Raw genomic sequence first — 21,732 nt, 5'->3', positions numbered from 1 at the left:
AAACACGAATGTGGTCATAGTTTAGCTATTGGCTGGTATATGTAACTTAGTTCTGAATATTAAAAAATACAAATTTAAATAGAGATTTCAATACATAGACTCAGTACTTCAAAAATCTTTTACCATTAGTGCAGCTGAATACTGGAGTTGGCTGCCTAAAGGGTTCATGGAGGCTCTGTCCTCTAAGATGTCCAGGACTTGACTGGATGAGGGCATGAACAACCTCATCAAATTATACCTGTTCTGAGCAGAGTGTTGATCCATCTGGCCTCTGGAAGTCCCTTTCTTTGCAATGAGATGTGTACCAGTGAGTACAGTGTCTCAAAACAATCCTTTCTGGGAAAGATGACGAAGAAGGTGATGTATAGAGCAGAACAGTTTCAAAGCCATTTCCAGCAGTTTCTCCACAATTTAAGATTCTCTTGAATACAAATGAACTTAATAATTCACCTTCCTATCAGGACAAGTGATGATGTGACAAAATAAAGTCAAAATCTGATTCTACAAAGTCTTCTGTTACCATTTACCCTACATATACCGATATTTTCTAGATGTTTCCCCCCCACCCCACTGCCAATGGACCATCAAATTCAAGAATCCAAGCCGTACAATCTATTACCTTTGTACTTAGGTTTCTGGCAGAAACTCAGCTAGGCCTTCTGTTCTGGAAATCTCTATCCAAGGTATAGAGACAACTGTGTTCTTTCAGCTGGAAGAGGTCTACCCTGATCCCTCTCAAGTTCTTAACAAGGTTTACATTACTATCATTGGTTTCCATCAGCTTCCATGGATGGGGCATAGCATTTCAAGGATTATTTTGGACAAAGATTTATGTATGCCATTGACTACACCATCATTCATTCCATTAAAGCCTCACAAGATAGGTCATAGCAGGTACTCATACAGCCAGAATACATCATCATTGCATTTAAGAATTCCCAGCAAGACTATTTTACCACCTAACGCTGATGCTGACAGCTGCAACATGCCTGTTCTCTTACACAAGCATAGAACATCCATCACCTACGCCCTCTTCCATTAAAATATATATCTATATATTTAATTTCTTAAGAACCCACACATACACAAAATAAAGGGGGAAATATCCTCAAGTAGCATAAGCACATAGTGTTTCATTTACTCCAATATAGTCAAAATCATCTAAAAGTGGTAAGTACTCCATTTTTCTGACTTCTATTTGTTAAACTGACCAGAAAAAGTAACGTTCTGTTAGGTATTAGATGAACTATACCAAAGGAAAACAATTCAGGGGTAATCAATGAGTCTGAATGCTTAATATTGTCTTCTCCTCTTATAATTAAAGATACTGAAATAACAATAAGCATTTTAATTAATAAACTCTCTGAAATCCATCTTATTTCTACTATCTAAATAAAAAACACAGTCTTTCAGATAAATGAAAATGCATTGGGTTGAACTACAGTCTGAAGAAAAGAGAGACAACTGAGCCTTTTAACGACATTATGTTTTGTAAAGCATATATCTGCCATTGGTAAAAGCTTTTCTCAGTGTTGATCTGATTTGTTGTTTTCAATAATTTAAGAGAGACTTTTACTGCACATAGTCGCATCTGTTAATGTTGGTTGATAGCCAATAAATTTAGAGGAGCCACTTGCACAGAGATCTTGTTTTTGCTATTCCTGAACTTCAAGGGAGTGTGTTCCTTGAATTAACCCCCAGAAAGGGTTAAGTGAGACAGTTCCTAACAAATCAAATGGCAAATTGATGTTCTCAGCTGGCCTGTAGAAGTGACAACTAGCACTCATACACACCCACAAAAAGGAAAGGCAGAAGCAATTGCCATTCAGATAAATGCTGCTTTAAATATGTATGTAGACTCATTTCCCACAAAACTGAAAGAAAATGAGAAAACCTAAACATAGATGATGATATTGAAGTTACACTGCATGTTGCTCAACTGAAATGTTTTGAGAAAACAAACAACAACAACAACAAAAAAAAGGAATAGATGAGGACAAATAATTCAGAGTAAATATCTTGGTAGAATAAATTCATTCCACACAACAAGGGTGTGTCAGGTCTGCTGCAGAGGATTACAAAGACGTAACCCCCAAAACTGACTGCAGAGCAGATAAGCAACCAAGAGGGGGGGGGGGGGGGGGCAGGGGTTCACAATGGCAAACAGGTTACAGATTGCTCCGGTGAGGCCTTTACAAGTAGGTGGTTGTGATGGGAGAAACTCACAACCTTCAGGAGTACCTGTCCAAGGCAACACTCGCATTGCGATCCAGCCCAACTCAGTCTCTGGGACTAATGATCATTTCAAAGGAAATCTGTAAAAAGTACAGATTTCAAATGCCAGGTTTTTAGCAGATACCTAAATACTCCTTTAAAGGACAGGAAATGGTTGAAAGCACTTAAATACTTTTCTGATGGCTCTGCCTTAACTTTCTCAATGCAGTGGACTTTATTATGCAGAATACTTGAGTACTGCTCTTTAACATTATATTAAATATTTTTATATGTTACTGCCATTCCATATCATATTGAACCAGACACCGAGCACCCAGAATGATTTGAGTACTCTGAAGTAGAAGATCACACTTTATAAATACCAGCCATCACTAAGTCACTGGGGTTGGAATTTTAGTGCATCATTTTCAAACACTGATTCAGATTTTTCCCCCAAATCCAAAGATAAGCTGCCTCAAACCAAGTACCAGTATGCTTTATGCCCCACATCTACGGCCCACTGTGACAAATCCTTACAGAAAAACGAGACGACAACAGGAACGCTCCGAGCTGAAGATTCCATTTGCTCCTCTGATCCCTTTGCTGCCATGGGAAGAGCACCGTCTCCACATGTCAAAGCGCTGCCCCACAAAAATGAAGGGGATAAAACTGGCGTTCTGAAAGCAGAGCAGATAATCACAGCAAACATCCAATAAATTCTAGTCCCTATCTATGAGTGTTTTGTCTTGTGGCACAGCATGAGTCAGATTTCAGCCCTTAAACTGAAATCAGCAGTGAAGTGAAGTGTCCACAATCACTGGTGTAATTGTACCTGGCAAGTTTAGGGGAATATCTGTGGATCTGACCCTTAGCTCAGGTCAGAAGACACATTAGAAATGCATTAGGGAGTACACGTGTGACTTGACCCTCACCCCATCAACAGGCTCCTGACAAATAAAGGCAATGCTAATTAGCTCCTAATTGAATCCATGCGACAGATACCAGGACTAGGAGAAGAGTGTCTTACAGAGAAAGATTTCAAGAACAAAATGTGTGCAGGTTAAGAAAGGAGGTTACCAGAAGACCTAATTACGGCTGACAGATACCTAAGGGGGTTCTTTTTACCATCAGCAGTTAGAAATCTGTCCGAAATACGCAATAAGGACAAAGCCCAAAGGCATAAGCTGACACGGGAGGAAGGGCAGCTCGGAGGCGCCGCCACAAGCGGCTCCACCAGCCGGAGGACGGTCGCTATATGGAACGCGCGATCTACCGGGGCTCCTTCAATCCCACAGAGCTCGGCTCCGAGAGCTCCGTGCCGCTGTCCCCGGGCGCAGCTCGGGTGCCGCAGCCCCGCGGTGCCCCGCACCCGGCTCTGCGGCCCTGCACCGCCACCTCCTGGGGGCGGCGGGAGCGGCCCCTCCCGGCCCCGAGGTTCCCACCGCAGCTCCCCGGGAACGGGAGAAGAAGCGGGCCGGGCGGAGGCCAGCGGGCTGCGGCGGGATGCTCCCACAGGGCTCGGGCTGCAGCACCGAGGGCCAGGTTGAGTCATCGCGTGCCCTCCCTTGGGAGAGCTGGGAAACGTGATGTTGCAAACCGATTTTCCATTTCACGTTAAGAGGGCAGATTTTCAAAGCGCCCGTTAAAGATGCCCGTCTAGGGTTACAGAGAGTCCCACATGTGCATTAGATGGGATGGAGGCCGTTTTGAAAGCTCTTCTCTGCCACTCAACCGTTGGGTGGTTTTTAGGATTTAGGGCTCGTTTTTCACATTTTCCAGATAAACACATATTCTGCGGTCATAATGAATAATTGATTGTTATCATAATATAGTCCATTGTGCAGCAAAAATAAACACTGAGAAGCATCTCAGCGCCGGCAGATAACACTGCCACGCTCCCTTCTCTTTGTGTAACGTGACGCTGCACTGGAAGCGCTGCACGCTCAGATGTGCGCATCCGAACAAATGAGAACGTTCTTACTTTGGGATGAACCATTTCCAGGGTACTGAGCGGCACTCAAAAGTGTGAAAGAAATAGATTACAGACCCACCCCAATTAGCAGACTTGCAGTCAATGAAGGCTTTTCGGACACAGTTCCTGCTCCCTACAGCCCTTACCTCCTGACTAAGGGCCTCCAGCGCACTCCGTGGATTTGCCTTGGGTAAGGCACTGCTGTCTCCCGCACCGCACAGGCACTGAGCACACGCTGTTCCAGCAGACATGTGCAGAAAGCAGCAGCCAGCAGAGGCCTAGCCATGCTGCTCACTGCTCCGAGCAGACATAACAGCGTGGCTCGTGCTGGCAGTACCTGGAGCATCCACCTTGCTGTCAGGAGCACCTCAGCTCGATCCTCCCTCATCTCTGAGCATCAGCCCCGTGTCACAGCCCCAGGCTTGCCTCCTGCTCTCATGTTTAATCTCCACCTTGCATGTGAGAAGCTGTGGTTGCTTTAATTACTCATTGCACACCCCGATTGGTTTGCTCTGATCTCCTCGCCACCAGCTTCTCCTGACTACCGAGCAGTTTAACCTTTCAAGCACCGTATGCACAAAACAAAAATAGATTGGAAATAAATGGCAGCCCGAGCACTCTGGGGAGGCAGAACTTTCTTCCACCTGGCCGGTTCTGTTTGCTTTGGAAGTTGCTCTTTCACCTGGCAGTAATGGCAATCCGCATCGAGAGACAGATGCAAAAGTGTTCCTCCAATTATATAATCACTGCAGCTGATAAGGAGGGAGCAGGATTTAGGTTGCCATAGTGTTGGCATATTGCTATGGAGGCTGAGATCTCCGGACACATTATCAGCTCTGGCCCAGGAAGAGCGGCCCTATTATGCTTGCTGGATGCGTGTGCTTGACAGGAGCACTCAGGATCAGGGGCTGCTTCTTCCCTTCCCGCCTCATTGCCATAGAGGAGCTGGGGGTGCTAGGCCTTGGGGTTTTTTTCATTTTAGCCTCTATCTCTTTGTCAGGAAGGGGTAATGTTCCCAATGAAACCCACTGCCGCCCACGACCAAAGTCTGCCCCAGCCCCAACATACGTGCCCTGGCCTTTTGATAGGCGGGGGTCCTGCTGGATTGGGGTGCAGGGTCGGAGGGGGGGAGGGGGGGTCCTGCTTGGTTTGGGGCCCTGTTGGGAGGGAGACGAGCCGGTACCTCGTTCCATCTGGCCGAGGGGAGGCAATGGCTCTGCTGATCTGCAATAGCGACGTGCATGTGCGGGAGGGGAGGGGAAGGGAGGGGTGGCCGCATGCAGGTAACGGAGAGCAGGAACTTCGGGGAAAGCGGAGCCAGGTGGGGCGGGGGAGGCTCCCGGAGTTGGGACAAACAAAGTTGTGCCCTGGGGACGGCCGACACGGCCGGGCAGCGCGGCGCGGGGCTGTGCCCACGGTGCGGGCGATGCTCGGAGGAGACGGGTGGGAGAAACGCTGCCCGAAGTAAAGCTCAACTTTAATTGCAATGCGGGCGCTCCTCGCCGTCTCCATTCTCCCGGGACGTGCGCGTGTAAATAGATGATTCTCCTTCCCCTCCCCTTGCGCGTGAGAGACGAGAAAGGAAGGGCTCCTCTCCCGGTGCCCGGGGAAGCCGTGCCCGGCCGGGGCTCGGAGGGCCGGGGAGGCATTAAGCGGCACGGCCGCCCGCCCCCCAACGCGCCGATGTCCCCGTGCCACGGGGCAGCCCCGCGCCTCCGCTTCGCCTCCGGCCGCACCGCACGGCCCCCTCCCCTCCGAGCCCCTCTCCTTCGGAAGAAGACGACGGCGACTCACGGCAACTTTTCCTCGCCCGCGGCCTCGCGACACACCCAGCCCCGGGGGCGCGGGGGGCTTCCGCAACGCCCCCGCCCGGGGTGTCCGCCTGCCCCGCGGGGACGCGATGCCGGGGCCGTCCCCTCCGGCCCCCGCGGAGCCGAGCGCGGACAAAGGCTGCGGGAGAGAATGGTCGCCGGCTCCTCCGGGGCGAAGCTCGGGCTTACCTTGATGGTTTTCCTCGGGAATGTACATCCTCTTGTTTTCATTGACCATTTAAAACGAGTCCAGGTTAATCCCTCCGCAAATCGGCTCGGTAAAATTCGAGGAAGAGTGGAGCTGCAGAATTTCCCCTTTGATTATTACCTGATTCCCATTATTGCATCAAACACCAAAAACTGATCCTTTCCACTACTGCCTCCTTTAGTGAAATTGCAATGCATCCTCAGTACATCCGGGCCCCTTCCAAGAATTTAGCACAGCACCTCTGGCTGTTAAACCATAAAAAAGAACGAGAAGGGGGGAAACGCGAGAGAGAGGGCGAAAAAAAAAAAAAAAAAAAAAGAAAAAAAGAATAAGGAAGAACGGCGAAAAGCAAAAGCATCCAGAGCAAACCACGGAGGGTTAAACGTCTCTTTAAAATCCACCAACTACAAAAGCAAGAAAAGGAGGAGGAAAAAAAAAAAAAAAAAAAAAGATGTTCAAACGCTTCTGCTCCTCCTCTTCAAAGCCATTCGGAGCGCGTTGTGCTGGCAGGGAGCTGTTTCTGCAGAGGAAGAGAGCCCAGTCCCAGCCCCTCACTCCCTCCCCTCCCTCAGCGCTCGCTCCCCGCTGCCGCCTCTCTCCGCCGCCACGGCCGCACTGAACGCTTCCAGATGTTCCAGCTGCGGCGGCGGCGCGCAGCCCCCCGCGCACAGCTCTGCCAGCCGCCGGGCTGGCCGCTCGCTCGCTCGCAAAGTTTAACGCGCTCCGTGCCGTCACCGCGCCCGCCGGAGCCTCGCCACAGACATGACGTCAAGGAGAGGCGAGCCGGAGCCGGCCGCCTCGACAAGTGGGGGACAGCGGGGGGACAAGAGGGGCTGGGGGTGGCAGGCGGGGCGATGCCTCCGGCCCCGCTCCGATCCGCGGCTTCGGCCCTGCGGTTCCGCACGGAGCGCGGCCGTGAGCGGAATGGCGAGGAGCGGGGCGGGCGGCGGCGCTCGGCGGGGGCTGCGGTGGCCCCGAACCGCGGCGGGGGAGGAGGAGGAAGAGGAGGAGGAGGAGGGAGCCGGGCTCGGTTGCGCGGCCGGGAGGATGCACAGATGTTTAAACAGATTAATCGAGCTCGGATTTGCCAAATCCTCGGTGGAAACGCCAAAGTGCTCCGCCGGTATCCCACCGCTCGCCTTAATTATCCCTGTCATTTGGCCCGCTCTAATTGAAGCCTCCGCAGAGAGCAAAAATGACTTCTTTCAAACGAAACGCGAACTGAATGCAGCCCGTGTATCGCGGAGCCGGGCTCCCCGAGCTGCCATGTTCAACGGACTTCGACAATACAAACTGCCACAGCCCGAGAAGCCGACCCGGCCCGGCCGAGCGCCGAGTGGGGATGGATGCCCAGCGCGCCGCCGCCCAGTGCTGCTCGTGGCCCGGAGCTTCCATCGGACAGCCCGTGTGTGGAGCTTCGACAGTGGTTCTTCCCCTTCCTGTCCAGTGGTTTTCCATTCAAACTAGGAGAAGAGTGTTTCTGATCGAAATACTTTATAGTTGCTAATACCTCTATGAATGAATTTAGAAGGAACTAAGTGCCTTCCCCGTACGTGGATTCCAATGGGATTTATCAACTATCTGTCTCCTTTTGAAGCCTTTTCCCTGCCACTTTCAGGTCTCTTGGATGAAACTCCAAACACAGTAGAAAACGGCAACACCTAACAGCTTGAGCCAAAGCATCAACAAAACACATCTGCTTGGAACTACAAGGGAAACTGGAATAGATGCAAAGCGCTTACCAAAGACTGGATGCAGCCAAAGCACTTGTCCTAAAGAAAGGTCACTGAGGTTTCTAATAACTACCAGTCATCCCCACTGCTGCCTTAGATGCTATCCAAAAGGTAATTTGGCAAAACCGTATTGCCATGGGCAGCACGTAGAGATGCAGCTTTATTTCTGAGTAAGAAGGAAGAGTTCCTCCATGCAATTAAAATACTCTGTCCTCTATTGTTGGTTTTTCTCTACTAATGTCATGTGCACTTATTCCATTTAAGTTATGAGAACAAGCGAGATCACATCCAGAGGTTGAATGGCAATATATTAGCTTTCATATTCAATTCTTTCTCTTGTTAAGAAAGAAAAATTTTCCCTTCACCGCTATAAAAGGACAGCAAATCCTTCCCTACCTAAATGTACTGTGTAAATATACATTTCATTTTTCTCCTCGCAATCAGAAATTCTTGCCATTTTGGATGGCGCTAATTCCATTTTCTCAAGCCATGAGTCAACCAAGAGTTGAATGATTCACCCTGGCATGGACATAATCACTGGGGAAGCAATTAAGTGCACGCTGATCACTCTTGCACAGAAATCAAACACTGGTGGGGCAGCTGTTAATATATATATAAATATATATATATTTGCCCTTCTTGGGTCACACTCTCAGCTAGCTAAGGGTTTATGTACAGCATTAGTTAAACAGCCAACATCCACATAGCCATGCTTTATGCCAGCTCACATCCGCACGCAGCCACATACACAAGCTGTCCCTGCCACCTACAAATCTTTCTCTCCAATCTTTCTCCCTCTCTCTCTGCCAAGCTCCCCCAGTGGGACACAAGTTGGGCCAATTACCAAAAATCAAATGTAGAAAAAAATAGATCAAGAAACAAGAATATTAGCTGGCATTAATTTCTTCGGTATAAATAAAATCGTACTATAGCTTGTGGTTTCTTTATTCAGCATTTCTGATGCAAAGAATTTTCTATACGGAGAAGTGGAAAGGAACTGATGGTAGGATAAAGCTGGAAAGATCCTGCTAATGAAGGACAATCAGGTGATGTAACAGTGACCATTGTACACTCCCCTAAAGCACTGCTATGTCAGAGTACACTGAAAAGAAGAACTTTGTAGAAACAGGTTTGGTAGAAGTGGCACTTTGAAGTAAAGGTGCTTCTACAGTTTTTCTTCATGTGAGTACTGAAATTCATGTTTAACAAGAATTCTCACAGGAGAAAACTCAAGGTGTTACTCTCTGCAGAAAAAGGAAATAGTCAATTGGCTTCACGGTTGTTTCTTCCAATACTTCTCACCTTCATTCCATTTTTTCTTGGAAGCAGTGCAGAAGGGACTTTATTAGATTCCAGAGCAGCAGCTTGGAGATTTGTGCAAAGACAACAATAGGCCTTCCCTGCATGGCCTCTGATCATGTACATTCTGGGCCAGGACTCCCAAAGCGAAGCATCCAGCCCAAGTAAGTGAGAAGGCTTTCTACTACCTTTCAAGGACCGATGCTCTAAAAACCCTTAAGGCCTTCTGATGTGGGAGCACATTTAGCCTTCTTCAGGCTTTGATCCCCACCTGTGCATCCCAAAGATGAGCGTACAAGTGAAATCTTAAAAAAAAACATGAAGTAATAGTTTGTTTGGTACAAAAAGAATTGGGATGATCTTAGAGCTTGCCTGATATGGCAGCCAGCAGATTGAAGGTAAGATGGAGACCGACATGATCAGAGACCAGGGTATCTCATACCAAGCTCAATTTGTGCTCATTCCTTCCAAGCAGATGACCTACGTTGGACAAATTATCCTGTATTCAGCCTGAGGCCTGCTGTAAAGAGGAGACTCTAGTTTTCTAATCCACAGGAATGCTAAGAAGAGAAAAATTGTTCTGCAATCACTCTGAACAATAGTAGAAAGTACCAAGACAGAGATTTCTGAGAAACAGCTATTTAAAGTTACAAAGTGTCAAAGATGATTTGTAGAGTGTGAAATATTAACATGCAACAGTCCATTCTGCATGTAAGGAATTTTCTGTTGTTGTTCTGTGTACAGTGCAGTACTCTCTCCCTCCTATCCAGCCATATATAGAGTAGACTGGGCACAACAGCTTCTTCAACATCCAGTATCAGAACCCAAGTCCATCTTCAGAAAAGAAATCACCCAAATAGGTTGTGGAGAACATCTCCACGTAACTTACAAAATTATTTGAAAGGCTCTTCTAAGCAGTCTCAGTACTTCTTAAATGATCTAGGGCTCTCATTGGGCCTACTGCATAAATTACTTAGCTATACTATTGCAGTAGGTTGTGCTCGTGGTATTTTGACAGTTGTGCCTTGTGCTATAAAATAAGATAAATTATTCAAAAGTGCAAAAGAAATATATTTATCCCCAGAAATAATATTAAGGTTCAAAATACAATTGTGAAATCTTTTCAGGGCCAATATAGAGAAACACCGACAGAGATCTTCATTACCTTGCTGCAAGTAGTCAGCAGGGACAGGGAGGTGATTGCCCCTCTCTACTCTGCTCTTGTGAGGCCCCATCTGGAGTACTGTGTCCAGGTCTGGAGCCCCCAGTACAAGAAAGACAGAGAGCTGTTGGAGAGGGTCTAAAGGAGAGCCGCAAAGATGGTCAGGGGACTGGAGCACCTCCCCTATGAAGACAGGCTGAGGGAGCTGGGCTTGTTCAGCCTGGAGAAAAGAAGGCTGTGGGGTGACCTCATTGCAGGCTTTCAGTACCTAAAGGGAGCCTACAGACAAGAGGGGAATCAACTCTTTGAGAGGGTAGATAACTGCAGGACAAGGGGAAATGGTTTTAAGTTGAGGGAAGGAAGATTTAGGTTGGATGTCAGGGAAAGTTCTTTACCAAGAGAGTGGTGAGGTGCTGGAACAGGCTGCCCAGAGAGGCTGTGGATGCCACATCACTGGAAGTGTTCAAGGCCAGATTGGATGGGGCCATGGGCAGCCTGGTCTAGGATTAAATGGGGAGGTTGGTAGCCCTGCATGTGGCAGAGGGGTTGGAGATTCATGATCCTTGAGGTCCCTTCCAACCTTGGCCATTCTGTGGTTTTATGATTCTGTGAAGTGATTTTTAACCCACAGATTTAACTTTTCACACCTCCACCAACTAATAGAGAAGGCTTCCCATAAGAATCAGCACTTTCTTGCTCTGAAAACTATGGGATATTTTTGACACTGATATAAATAGATGAGATCTAAATACAGTGCAACCTTTGCATGAAGACTTTGACCTTCCTTTCTTCGAAGGTCAACGTTAGTAATTCTGTTTTCTATCTAGTGTCTCTTTCCTTTGGAGCACTGAAACCTAAAATGGTTGGTCCTTGGTACATTAAAAGAATCATCATGGATGTATAACATAACATCCTTAGCAACTTGTGTCACTTCTGACCACACTGCTTTGATGGTATAATGGAAATGCTGGGTGTTTCCCAGTGCTGTGGGATAACGCATGTACTGTAAATCAAACACTGATGGTGGCAAATTCTTCTCAAATATCTTTAGAATCGTTCTCAAAGCTGCTTGTGATTCTTCTCAACTCCATGTCATCTAGAAATACATCTTCCTCTCCATTTGTCCTTCCTAACTGTTACTGAAGAAAAATTCATGTTCACAACAATCATGAGCAAAGATTACAAAAATGTTCTTTATTTGGCAGTTTTGCTTTAGTGGCTTAATTGTAACTGGAATAAAAGTAAGTGTTAGTCCTATCTAAAGTCATTCAAATTATTATCAGAAGCTAGAGTCCTCTCAAAACTAACAACTAGCTAAAACATGGGAGACTTCCTCAAGAAAAAAGAAATGTGGGATGAAAGATAAAAGTAAGGTTTGTGATCAGGATTTATGGGTGATTTCATTTCTTAAAATCTGGAACAGTGCCATATACAAATTTTATAGTCAGAAACACTGATTTTCAAACACAACTTGGAAAACTTAGCCATATTTTCCATATTGAGATTTCAGTCATCCCTTTCGTTTCTATGTTAAAATACCAGCAAGCAACTACAAAAAGTTAGAATGAAAATGATGGGATTTATCAGACCAATTGTAGAGTCTACTGAGGCCTAGAATTGGTAAACAAAAGAAAATATTAGATTTGAAGGGGAAAAAGGAAAGAATGAAAACTGACAAATGCATAGGAAAGTTCCCATTAATTAGGATAAGCTGTCATTAGACACAGAAGAGGGGTAAGTTAGATGAAATTGAGAACCTCTAAGTAGGTTTTGATTTTCCAGACTGCAGAATCTTCTAGAAAGTAAATAGGATGTCTGTAGGTATGTTTTTATTCAAATCATGCAAGCTAGCTCAGTTTTCAACTGTAATCCATACAGATGATTTCAGTAGGTGGTGGCAGTAGTGATTTTTCAATTCCAATTGCAGAAATGAAAGAACTTGCCATTTATCGTTTTAAATAGGCGATTAGTCTTGAATGATTACTGGGTAGCACTGAACGAATTCCTGGACAAATCTGAAGTGTAGCAGCAAACAAATGCTTAAATACATTGAAACAACAAGAGACATTTATCCCAAGTACAATGTAAATGCAATTATGCTTCTCAGGCTTGAGGAGAACTTGTGACAGTTTCCATGACCCCATAGGTAAGATTCATTAGGCTGTGGTCATCATGGACGTCTGGCCATAGCACTAATTAGTGCACTAAGTAAGGTCTAAGAACTCACCAGAATTCAACAGAAGTAGTCTCTGTTTCTAACCAAAAGGTCAGTTAGTAACCATGCCACAAAAGCTTATGGGAAAGTCTTGAACGTAACAGCTGCACTGATTCTGTTTTGAAATATGAACCACTGGGTCTTCCCTAGATTGGAAAATGTACAGCTAAAAAGGGACCTATCATCAGCAATTCACTATAACTACTACAAATACATTTCTTAAATGTCATCCTAAAATCATCAATTAAACAAAATAAATGACCTCATAATATCTACAAGAGTATCCGGAATGAAAAACTGATTTTTAATCCAATCACTTCACATTTTCACACAAAACAAACAAAACATTCAGACTGTTAGCAATTATATCTTCAATAATTGCCATTGCTTATGCAGCAAAAATGAGAAAGATATTACTATTCTAATCTTCGAACGTTGCTCTACAAAATACTCAGGAATATGTAGAATCATAGAATCACAGACTATCCCAAGTTGGAAGGGACCCATATGGATCACTGAATTCAAATCCTGGCTCCACACAGCACCACCAAAAAATACCTGTAACCGAGCACCACACAGAAACTGCGATCTATGGCAAGTTTGAGGGAGGACTTTTTTACAGAGCATTGGATTCTTCAGAGAGTAAATTTATGCAAGCTGTTGAGGAATACTTTATAGTGACAAGAAAGGTTGCAGGATGCTGGTACTTTAACACCACCATGGATCTAATTATTAAACAGTGAAAACTACGCAAAGTCAAAATAAGACGACAATGCAGACATTACATTTAGTCAGTAAAAACGATTCCAAGCATAAAAACTATAAACCGAGTGTAAAGAGAATCATAGAATCACAGAATCATTAAGGTTGGAAAATACCACTAAGATCACCCGGTCCAAACCATCACCACCACACCTGCTAAAACTTGTCTCTAAGTTCCACATCCACACGGTTCTTGAACACCTCCAGGAATGGTGTTTCCACCACCCCCCTGGGCAGCCTGTGCCACTGCAGCACCACTCCTTCTGAGAAGAAATTCTTCCTAATATCCAACCTGAACCTCCATGAAAGAGGGATGCAGGTGTAGGCTATAACACCAAATTCCTTCTTTTTGTCATTTGAAGATGATTTTTTGGATCTTCTGAATCTGCTTTATCAAACATAGAAAATTATGGACAAACTCACAGAAGATGAGACTTTGGAATTCTGACAGATTTAAGAGGATGTATAATAATGATTTTAAAAATGGTCTGAAAAGTCATAGTCACACGTATCAAGCTGCAAGGAAAATGATGAAATCAATACATTAGTATAGGCAGCTACTGTGCAACTCTTGGCCTTACATACATCGTCAAGCATTTCATTTTGTACAGTGGGTCTTTCTAGACCAAAGGTCTACATTTGTTTAGTACGTGAATCTGGTTATAATGCAATCTTTGTGGTGTTCTGGATTTTTTTCAAGATTTTTTCTTTCCAACACGGATAAAATCACAACTCACCGTGCAATTAGCTTCTGTTTCACCTTCAACTCATGCAATCTTAAATCTGCTCTAAACCAATTCTCCCACTGCATCCTGTTAGAATGACTGCTAATTGATTTTAGTTTATTCATGACTCTTTGGTAAATTCGAATGTGCACTAAGTTAAAGGTAATTTCCATTCATAGCAATGTTAGATTTCTGTCCCAGTTTCCAGAATTGTAATGGTTACAGACTATGCTCAGCCCAGGCTTATCTCAGCACTACCCAAGCCTTGCAACGAAGTACGCTAAAGCTTTTATTTTCAAACCATTCTTGAAAACAAAATTAATTCCAATAGATTGCTGAGAATCTCTCTCTTTATTCCCATAAAAATCATCATCAGAATGCCACAAACAAACACTACATAGACCCTAAATGAATTGGTTAAATCATCAACTTTATAACTGTACATTTTACTCTGATTCCATCTTAACTGTTCTCCTAGGACATCCAGAAACTCATTAGTGGGACTTTATTAAAATGTTACAGAAGTTCTGGAAGTGTAAAACAAAATGTTTCAAAGTATATCTTGCTGGAAAGATATTAAAAGCATCCTGGAAGGATTCCCAAATACTATATAAATTAAATCCTCCCCAACTCCATCGATTTGGTCTTGCACAGTATAGTTATTTAAATGGATTTAATTTTAACTTGCTTGTGTGGCTATCACTGTTCGTAAACTTCATGAATGCTGCAGAATATTCCAGATATTTGGATCAACGTTTAATGTGTAATCTCCTGAACGGATGTCCTTCAAAGCTTCCCTAGCTCCAGTGGAAATCCAATGGAACTGAAGCAGAAAAAATAGGTGGAGTGCCAACCAGCAAAATTGAGAGCATTATTTGATTTGGGAGAAAATACCGTTAGGTAGGTTTTGAATCGACATAATGCAGTTTGTTATAGTCAGAATTTCTCCGGAAAAAAATCTGTCATTTCAGAATCTGAGAAAATGCTCTATTGTTGTTTAAACTATCTCTCCAGCATGCAATCAGAAGAGTTTATTTACGTCTCCCCTTTCATTTCCTCCCATCATTGCTAGAACATGTAGATGAGCAAAGTGAAACAAATAAACAACTCTTCTCTAAAGTCTTTACTGGCTCAGTAATTCCACATGTTCTGAAGGAAATATTTATATTTCCTCAGTATAAATACTTAAGAGTTCCGTTATTTTATAATGCCATCAGATGTCTGCTCTAGTTTACAAGTTGCTTCTCAAGAACTGCATGACACCAAGAACGACCAAGTCCCTAACATAAAACCAACCAACCAAACAAAAATCCTTGAGAAAAATAAAGTCTTTTTTTTTTTTAATTTTAAGAAATAAAAACAGAACTCGATAATAGAAAGTTCATGCCAGTCATACACATAGCAAGTATACATAATTGCATCATATCCTCGCCTTTACTCCTCCTTCCCACCCTCTGCTCCTCCCCCTTCTGCAGTTTTCTTAAATCAGAATAAATAGTAGGTTGCATCTTATATATTTGTGAAGAATTCAGACCTCAATCCCGACTCAGATTTTAGAGCATTAAACCAATAATCTGATAAACTATAGTATGCACCATGGTAATCTTACTAACTAGGAGGAGGGGAGGGGAGAGGAGAAGGGAAAGAAGGGAATAGAATAAATGTCTGACTTGATACTGCAGAAGGAATAAGTTGTGAAGAAAATAGTAATTGCTTTTTCTGCATTGTTCTCCTATTGCTTCCTTTTCAGATGTTCTTTATATCTCACGCACTTGTATTTTTATAAGACAGTTTGAGTCTCTTGACTTTAGAAGGACATAAACCAAGTGAAAGCAAGAATATTTCACGCCTAGCTACTGAATGATGAAATCCCTGGAGAAGTCTCTCCCTCCAGATCCTCAGTTGCTTTTCACAGTCTTCAAGAGCAAGGCAGAACCCGGATCTTTAAACCAGACACAAGGGGCAATGGTCATAGTCTAATACACAGTATGGTCCAACTTGGTATTAAGAACATTTTTTTTACTCTTAGGTTTGCCAGGTACTAGACCAGGTTTCTTAAAGGGGCCATGGCATCTATATGGTTGAACTACAGGAAACCCTAAGCAAGCTGGTGCCTGGAGGGTAGTTTGGAGTAGAGCATTCCAATGTGAACTGTTTCTATGAGTGTGAATGGAAAAACTGCCATAATTTAAGGGAGGCACTGCTGGTGTTTGTTTTGTCATAATCAGTCTAAAATGTCCATTGATATAGTATGATTCCAAATCAAAAACAAATGAAATAAGGTTCATTCACTTTCAAGTGTACAGTATTCCTGTAGTCTGGAGGGTACTTCTCTTGCATCAAAGAAACAAAGGCTCAAAATCTTACTCAGTTCCATCTGTGTGATAATGCAAATGGCTTGATTGTTCTGCTATTTAACTGAGTAACTGTTAGACAGAAATAGGTTTGTTTTTTTTTTCCTTTTCAATCTCCTAGGAGAGTCTCTGACTCTCACAGTTACTGTATCATCTGCTGCCATCTGCAGAAACGCAGCTTGAACTTTGAGGAAGACAGGAAGGTGGTGTTATCAGCGATCTGAACCACCACTGGCAGTCCAATCAAATGGAAAAATATGGTTTGCAAGATACAGATTGATTCCGTCTAACAAGGTAGAAAATGAATATTTAAATGATATGGGACTACTATGTCCCTCTGATTCCATTTCTCTCCCATCCAAGCGTGTAGTGCTTATGGCAACAGCTACCATGCACAACAGGGGCTGCTGGTTCTCACTGCAGCCTGAGGAAGGAGTCCTTATCAGCACAAGCACAACAGCAAAGCTAGCACACAGCAGATCCACAGTACATGGGATGCACAAAGAGTACCTGATTTAATATGACGTGTGACCGTTGTTCTAACATGAATAAGTGTAGACTTGTGCCCAAGGGATGGACTGACAGATCTCACATTTTGAGCTGTATTTAGCTGTACATTACTGAGCTGCTGCTTTGCAGCCTGACTGATGTCTAGAAGTAGAATGCATCAATTAGTTGAAGAAAGAAGCTAGAAGGGAAGTTCAGCTCTCAAAATGAGTGTATAGAAAAAGAATACTAAAGAAAAAACTGCATGGCCTAGTGACCCAAAGATGTGCTAGTAAGATCTGACCACAGTCAGAAATGGCTGTGCCTATACTTACATCAATCTTCCTCTTTTTGCTATTCTAGTGTATCAGATAGCTTCAGTTTACCAGAAATAGATCTACAGAAATAGATCTATAACCATATATAAACAATTTCCTCTGCTCCTCCACTTTTAAAAAATCACTCTAAAATCGTGCAGCTATTTTTAATGTAGATTTTTGCAGTTTAACTGGCCTACCATATCAAAACAATGTAGTCATCAAAAGTGTTGCAAAGATCGACCCCACTATGGCAGATGGCATTACTGTCAAAATGGGAGCAGGCTGGTGGTTGAACTTGATCATTCATGGAAAGCTACACCATGCCCAAACTTTCACACAGGAAGAGCACATGGCTTAAACCAGAATCAGAATCCACATTTGTTTCCATGTCCATGGGGAATCCATGTACTTTTCAAGAGAACTAAATATATACGTTTTCTCAGACCAACCCTATTTCCAGTGAAGTTGTTGAGCCTGACAAGATCTCACACAAAATTCTATGGATGTATGTCAGTTTTACCAAGTTACTCCCAACTTATATTATTATAAATGAGATCAAGAGCATATTTAGTCTTCAATGGAAGTTAAATCAAACCCATAAAGATACATCTGCACTTCAGCATTAAGCAAAATGGAAGTGATGAATCACACCCTTGACCAAAGAGTGACACAGGGGAGTAATCAAATTAAGCTGATGTTCTGGCATAAGTAAGAATATATTCATGATTCCCCATGTTCTTAGTTTCTCAGTCTTTGAGATGAAGCTCCCACAGTCTGCAGTAACATCAAATCCAGCCACTAATAATATTCACAATATCTTGCATCCAAAAAAATTCAGAGCATACAAAAAATCGTTTAAAATCATTTTGCCAGTCACAAAGATAGAAATGACATTTGAGTTAAAGCTTCCTTTTGAATTAACATCACAGAGTACTTTGAAACATGAAGTGAAAAATACCGTGTGAAGTTATTTAGTTAGTTTAAAAATTGGATCCGAATGTAATTATGAGAACAGGAAATTAGCTTCGTCCTCTAAACTTTACTAAAATGTTCATTGAGATCCATAATACTATAAGTTAAGCTACCAGATGTATGTTACAGTTGAAAGGTAGAATATTAGGCAGCACAGTGAAACCCAGAGCATATGGATTTGTGGCTTAGTACTTATTCCAGAAGAAGAATGCAATCCCACTCACTAGCTATACTATACCTGATATCACCCTAAATCCTACTTTAAATCACCTTTGATTAATAACTGTAACCAACTCTACTTAGTTTGCAAGAGTAAAATTCCAGTTAATATGACAAGTAGAGTAAGGAAAAGCTGGAGGACACTAAAGTGCAGAACCAAATTACAATGCCTATATAGCAATTTAATTCTTTAAAAGTATTGCAAAGCATGGGCTAATTAATATTTAGAGCATCCTTGAAGATAATGAATAGACCTTGTTCCTTACGTTCGGATTCAACAAGACTAAATTGCAGGGATCCTGGAAACTTTGCCTGTAACAAAACCATACTTACAAGGTTAAGATCAAATGTATTTTCAAATAAGCCCAGCGTACCAGTTTAATTATGTATTAGGAAACAAAGAGATGAGTAGGTGGCGGCCAGTAGCATCCCTATATGCAAACATTCCTCTCTGTATCCATAAATTACCTCTGAGAATAAAAATTTTAAATGGACCCTCACAGAAGAGCATTTCTTCAGTTCTGCAGTAAGGAAAGAAAAAAATGTTTGTGTGTTTTTTAAACAACATTTTAAGTTCTACACCATCTTCTGTCTAATATCTTTTTCTCTTTATACACTCAGTGCTTTAGCATACAGCAAATATTGTCCTCTTGCTTAACAGATCAATCAGTGCAGTCAGAAGTATTAAGTCTTTCGAAGGCAAAATGAATGGTAGACCACGGGGATTCAAGAGTAAGGGGCAGAAGGTAAATCATAATTGTATTTCCAATTAATTTTCTGTTTCCTTTCAGTCAACAATACAGGCCATCATTTCATTTCCAGGCTAGTGGAGCCAGATGGTATGAAGCAATACAGTTGATATTAATGGTTGCATGCTGCCTTCTCTTGATTAATCAAGAGTGCTGCTTCACATTGTTTTGAAGAGAGATCTTCAAAGCCAAGGAGATCTGTAATTTTAAGGAGACATGAAGCAGAAATGTCTCTGTATTCAGATAGGCTGTGGTGTCCATAGTTGGTAGATAATGTTTTAGGAAGACTTTTCTCTTCAGAATTTTTCTAGAAGAGTTATCATAGTTTTGAGAATATTTTCAAATGTTGAAGAAATTGGAGCAAAAACCCTCTTCAAAACAAATTCTATTTAGTGTTGGTTTTGTTTGTTTGTTTTTTAATTTGGGGTTGAGGATCTTTGGTCCTCATGCCAAAGGCATGTTACCTTCATCTCTTTAAGTTTGGAAAGTCACAGTTTAGCACTTTACAAAAGATGAACATTTTCTTTCATCGAGCTGAAAAGCATCACAGTATGTTATGTTCTTTGTCTGAGCATTAAAAGAAAAATACAGGATACTTTCAAACTCCCCATCTTGATGGGATCAGATAAGATGGTAGCATCTTATAATATGGAGCCTAAACACATCTGGATTGCAAAGTAAGGCTGAGTGGGACTTTGGATAACCATCTAGTTAGGCAGTTTCCTGGCCCACAGCAGGAGGTTGGAACTAGATGGTCTTTAATGTCTCTTTCAACACAAATGATTCTGTGATTCTACACTATTAATGGATAATTATGGGGAAAAATAAAAATAAATAAACAAAACAAAACAAACCTCCTTAGAATGTAACCGTTGCTCATTTCATCTGCTATAAAATATCTAGGTTCAGATCTTTGTTCCTGTTGCCTTCTACTGAATTCCAGTTCTTATGAACAGTAACCCAAATTTGGATACCGTTTTGAAACCAGAGTATTGATGGCTGCTACTGCTATAAAATGAATTAGGCCATATTCTGAAGTTTTATATTCACTCAGGTAAACTGTTAACCTGAAATAGTGACATCAAATCAGTGATGGCTTTAGCATTACTTTCCATATTTGATAATAAGGAGGGATTCTGAAAGTCCTTGTAAGCACCTTGTACAGGCAATCAATTAAATTTTTTATCTGAAATAATGCAGGTTTACATTTTGATCTTTTTCCAGGACACATTTTCATCTTAATTTATAGTGCTTCATTAGTGGCAGTTTGCAAGCTCATCTTCCCATTGTAAGGAAAACTATTTTTCTAACATCATTTGCCTATATTTTAATTGGAAAGATCTACTTTCCATGGTGTATGCCATGATAGTCTGCATATTTTTTTCTTTTATAAACACTAATGCAACGATTTGTCTTTGTAACTCAGAACTATAAAACACAAAATCAAAAGTCCATGTGATTTTTAAATAAATTCTTTCTTACGTGCACTAACATGAAAACATTCCAAAGCCTAGACTGGAAGAAAATATTCTCAACTAAAATACATTATCAAGTTTCATGCAATTTCTATTAATAATATCAACTAAAATCTGGTTTTGTTTTTCATACTGAAGTGGTACATCTGATCTTCTCAGGCACAAATGCTATTTTAAAATAAAAACTGCTTCTATAAATATTTCAGCTTCAAACACCCATAATTCAGTTTCTCCCTCTCTCTCTTTAAAAAAAAAACATCTCAAACTGCAGCAGGGCCTTGGAGAGGTTAAACAACTACCAAAAAACGAACATCTCCATTATGACTGCTAGTAGCATTTCCCCATCTTCAAAGCAGACAGTCCATAATTCAGAGGACAAGACAAGGTCACCAATAAACATCAGTGAACTGTGCCTGCTTTTGCAAGTTTCACATAAAAATAGTGCATCCCTAAGAACACAAGGCATAATAGATTAGTTTAATTCACATCAGAGCACACATAAACACAAGAAACGAATCATCTTTTGATTGCAACAGGCTCTGACTCAATTATTTTGCAACACTAGCAGCCCTGTCCTTTGTATAGGTTTAAAAGAAAGGGGAAAAAAAAGTTGTTTGTAACTTAAAACAATTAGAATCACTGCCAAAGCCAAAATCAGCTCCTTTTAGACAAAAGTAAAAGACCGCTTTTGGCCTGTCATGGTCTGCACATCTGGCAAAACTGGACATGAGAAACTACAAAGCACGTCACGAATGTACCACCAATTGAATTATCAGCTCCCACAATAAATCACACATGCAGCAGAGTGGGAATGAAGATGTTTTTTATCACTTTATTTCTTCTGAATGTTAAAAGTTAATCCAAAAGGGATCGAGGGACCCCTTACTGCAAAGAAATCTGGGTCAAAAAAACTCACTCTGTATTCACCTCTCTAAGTAAGTTATCTTCAGCTCTGAGGAAAAAAAAAGAAGAAAAGAAAAAGCAAACAAGAATTAACAAACAAACATAAACAAATCACCATAAACTGAGTGATCTGAGCCATGAGTGAAAAGTTGA

The 21,732-nt window shown here is 42.3% G+C and overlaps 1 protein-coding gene across 17 annotated transcripts in view; it reads right to left on the bottom strand.

The window, feature by feature from the left end:
• The window catches only part of CACNA1C (calcium voltage-gated channel subunit alpha1 C), a 467,840-nt gene that overhangs the window by 419,725 nt on the left and 26,383 nt on the right, over positions 1-21,732 (bottom strand). The window contains exon 1 of one of the 17 annotated variants that reach the window (XM_090145329.1): positions 6,187-6,798. The exons of the other annotated variants lie outside the window; for them this stretch is intronic. Within the exon in view, the coding sequence (XP_090001455.1) occupies positions 6,187-6,235 (49 nt within the window). The 5' untranslated portion in view covers positions 6,236-6,798. Of the gene's footprint in view, positions 1-6,186; positions 6,799-21,732 lie in introns of those variants that run through there. 17 annotated transcript variants of the gene reach the window in all.

The sequence above is a fragment of the Phasianus colchicus genome, chromosome 1, assembly GCF_987193195.1.
Source record: "Phasianus colchicus chromosome 1, bPhaCol1.hap1.1, whole genome shotgun sequence".
Taxonomy (NCBI): domain Eukaryota; kingdom Metazoa; phylum Chordata; class Aves; order Galliformes; family Phasianidae; genus Phasianus; species Phasianus colchicus.
This window is presented reverse-complemented; position numbering and strand designations above follow the sequence as displayed.